General features: G+C 56.8%; 1 protein-coding gene across 1 annotated transcript in view; it reads right to left on the minus strand.

Moving 5' to 3' along the window:
* The window catches only part of NCAPG2 (non-SMC condensin II complex subunit G2), a 71,592-nt gene that overhangs the window by 17,981 nt on the left and 51,086 nt on the right, over window positions 1–2,525 (minus strand). Inside the window, exon 23 of the mRNA XM_027770066.1 lies at window positions 2,289–2,388. Coding sequence (XP_027625867.1) covers window positions 2,289–2,388 — 100 coding nt within the window. The remainder of the gene's footprint in view (window positions 1–2,288; window positions 2,389–2,525) is intronic.

Genomic DNA, 2,525 nt, shown 5'->3' on the forward strand with positions numbered 1-2,525 from the left:
GATGGCCAGCCGTAGGTCGGGCCTCGAGCCTGGTGGCTTGAAAGTCACGCTGGGCGTGGTGTGCATGCCCCAAATCCTGAGAATGGAGGAAAAGGGACTATGGCATGGCCACCCCGCATCCCCTACCCCGGGCAGTGTTTTCTCGCTTTCCCCCTCTCTCTCTGGTGAGTGCACACGCTGTACGATAAAAACACTTAAAAGAAAGAAAACAAGGAACCAAATGCAGGCCAGCTGCGGCGGCGCAGCAGTGCCACTCGCTCCGCAGAGCTCGAGCCAGCGCCGGGCCTCCCAGCACACCCTGCCTGGCACACGCGTGCTCTGATCCTGGCTGGGGCAGACCAAAGCGTGAAGACCCTGTGAGGACTTCTCCCTTTCTTCCTCCCGTCCTCTCTCCTGCAGAAGAAATAAACTTAAACATTGTTTTGACTGTCTCGATCAGAGAGCACACGCATGTTAGCCAGAGATAGACAGGCTACGCCAACAGAATCTCGTCATGCCATGACCCCCTCCCGCCAGCTCCCCAGCGCCGAAGGGTTCTGTGTGTGTGCACACTGGGCATGTTCTCGGGCCTGCGGGAACCTGAGCCCACGGTCAGCCGTGTGTGTCCAGTACTGCGGTTCGGAATAGGACCGCCAGGGCCACCGAGGCCAGGCCTGTGTCACGTTTAATAAGATGAAGGTTAAAAGGCCACTTTGGCAACAGAAAGTTAGAAAGAATTAAAAAGGAAAGGCTAGACTTCAAAATAGGTAATACTAATTCTATCTAACATCTCACTTCTAACTCTATAAATTCTAAACAAATAACAATCTTTTTTCAATTCGTTACATGGTGTGTACACTCACTGCAGAGAGACGGAGGGGAGGTGGGAAAGCACCAGGGGGAGGCCACGCTGCAATCTCTTCTCCACTCGCCTCTCAGGCTTCTGGACATGCACAGTCACATGCCCAGCATGATTTTCAAGCCTCTAGTCCGGGACTCACACTTTGAGTCGGCCGTGTGAGATCCAGCCACCTTCACCATCATGCAACTCGCTGGCCCAGGAAACAAAGCACAGTCTTGCTTCTAACTAAAGACTGACTGGAGAACGCAGCAGCTCCAGAGCCATCAAAGCCCCACGTCTGCCGTGGCCAAGGAAAGAACTGTGGGGTCCGTGAGGAGACGCTGACGACTAAGGTGTGATGGGGCCAGCGGGTGGCGGAGCGGTTAAGGCGCTGGACTCCCATGTGGTCGACCACAGTTTACGATCCAGACCTGGTGGCTTGAAACTCACACTTGGTACATGTGCGTAAGTGCCCAAAATCGTGAGAAGAGAAGGGAATGCAGCACAGCCATCCCCTGCAGGGGCGATTTCTTGCTTTTTCTCTATCTCTCCAGTGGATGCACACACCCTATAGCAAAAATCTAAACAAAAAATAGAAAAGACAGGTGAATTTACTGTAAACTGAACTACAGCCTTAGTGAATCCACTTTTCAAAACTGACGACCCGCTTTACTAAGTGGTCTGATTTTTACTCTCTTCTAGCACACACGTAGGCTTAAGACAATGTGGGTCTCAAGTATCAAGGCCTCCGCAGACGCAGGAAGACCCAGATGCAGTCGTGGGAGTGTAGGAACCCGGACAGGGCCAACAGCGCCCGAGGCCACAGTCCAGAGGTGGTGTGGGTGGCGGCTGGCGGGAGGGTGAGGGTGTGGGTGGTGGGGGTCGCAGCTCTGCTGGCAGGTTCAGGAGGCCTGGCCAGTCCACATGCCCCTGGGCCTCCACTCCACATTGCCTTGCCATCACCTGCCCTGGGCCTCCAGAACTGCCTCAGCCCTGCGCCTGGGTTGCCTCCCCCGAACACTCTGAATTCAGCACGTAGGCAGCTGTAAATGTGGGCACGAGGCCCGCGGGTGTCGTGCGCTGTCCTGGGTCACCCTGTCCTTGAGGGTGGCATGTCCCGAGGCACAGTGGAGTCTGACAGCTCGCCCACCCCCAGCACAGAGCCTGCGGCAAGGCAGACCCACCTGGCTCTTCTCCCAGGTCTCCTTCAAGACACCAGGAGCGGCCACAGGCCACTGTGTGGAAGTTCGCACGGTGACGTGGACCCCGGGGAGAGGCAGCTCCCTGTGACCATGAGGCGCCAGAACCACCTCGCTCTTGCTGCACGCCAGCCAGTAAATCCCCACCCTGGAACCAGCTGGTTAGCATTTCACCATCCGTCACGCAGCAGCCAGAGCCCTGACCACACGGAAAGGACAGGCAGAGCGGGAGGCCCGGTCTGGAGCCTTCGGTGGTGAAGGGCACGTACCTGTCTGCATGATGCCGAGACTCCGCTGTAAAAGCCGCATCTGGAACTCGGGGCCTCCCAGGCCGACCATGACAACATCTTTGCACACAGTCAGGTAGGTCTGCAGAGACAGGTGGGGGTCACCGACAGACCACCGCGGGCACAGTCAGCCCAAGGACGCTCCCCAAACCTGATGCGCTCGGCCTCACTGAGCACACACGTGCACAGGTGGTTTATGAAAGGACTCCCATGGAGGTA

The sequence above is a fragment of the Tupaia chinensis genome, unplaced genomic scaffold, assembly GCF_000334495.1.
Source record: "Tupaia chinensis unplaced genomic scaffold, TupChi_1.0 Scaffold000110_1, whole genome shotgun sequence".
Classification (NCBI taxonomy): Eukaryota; Metazoa; Chordata; class Mammalia; order Scandentia; family Tupaiidae; genus Tupaia; species Tupaia belangeri.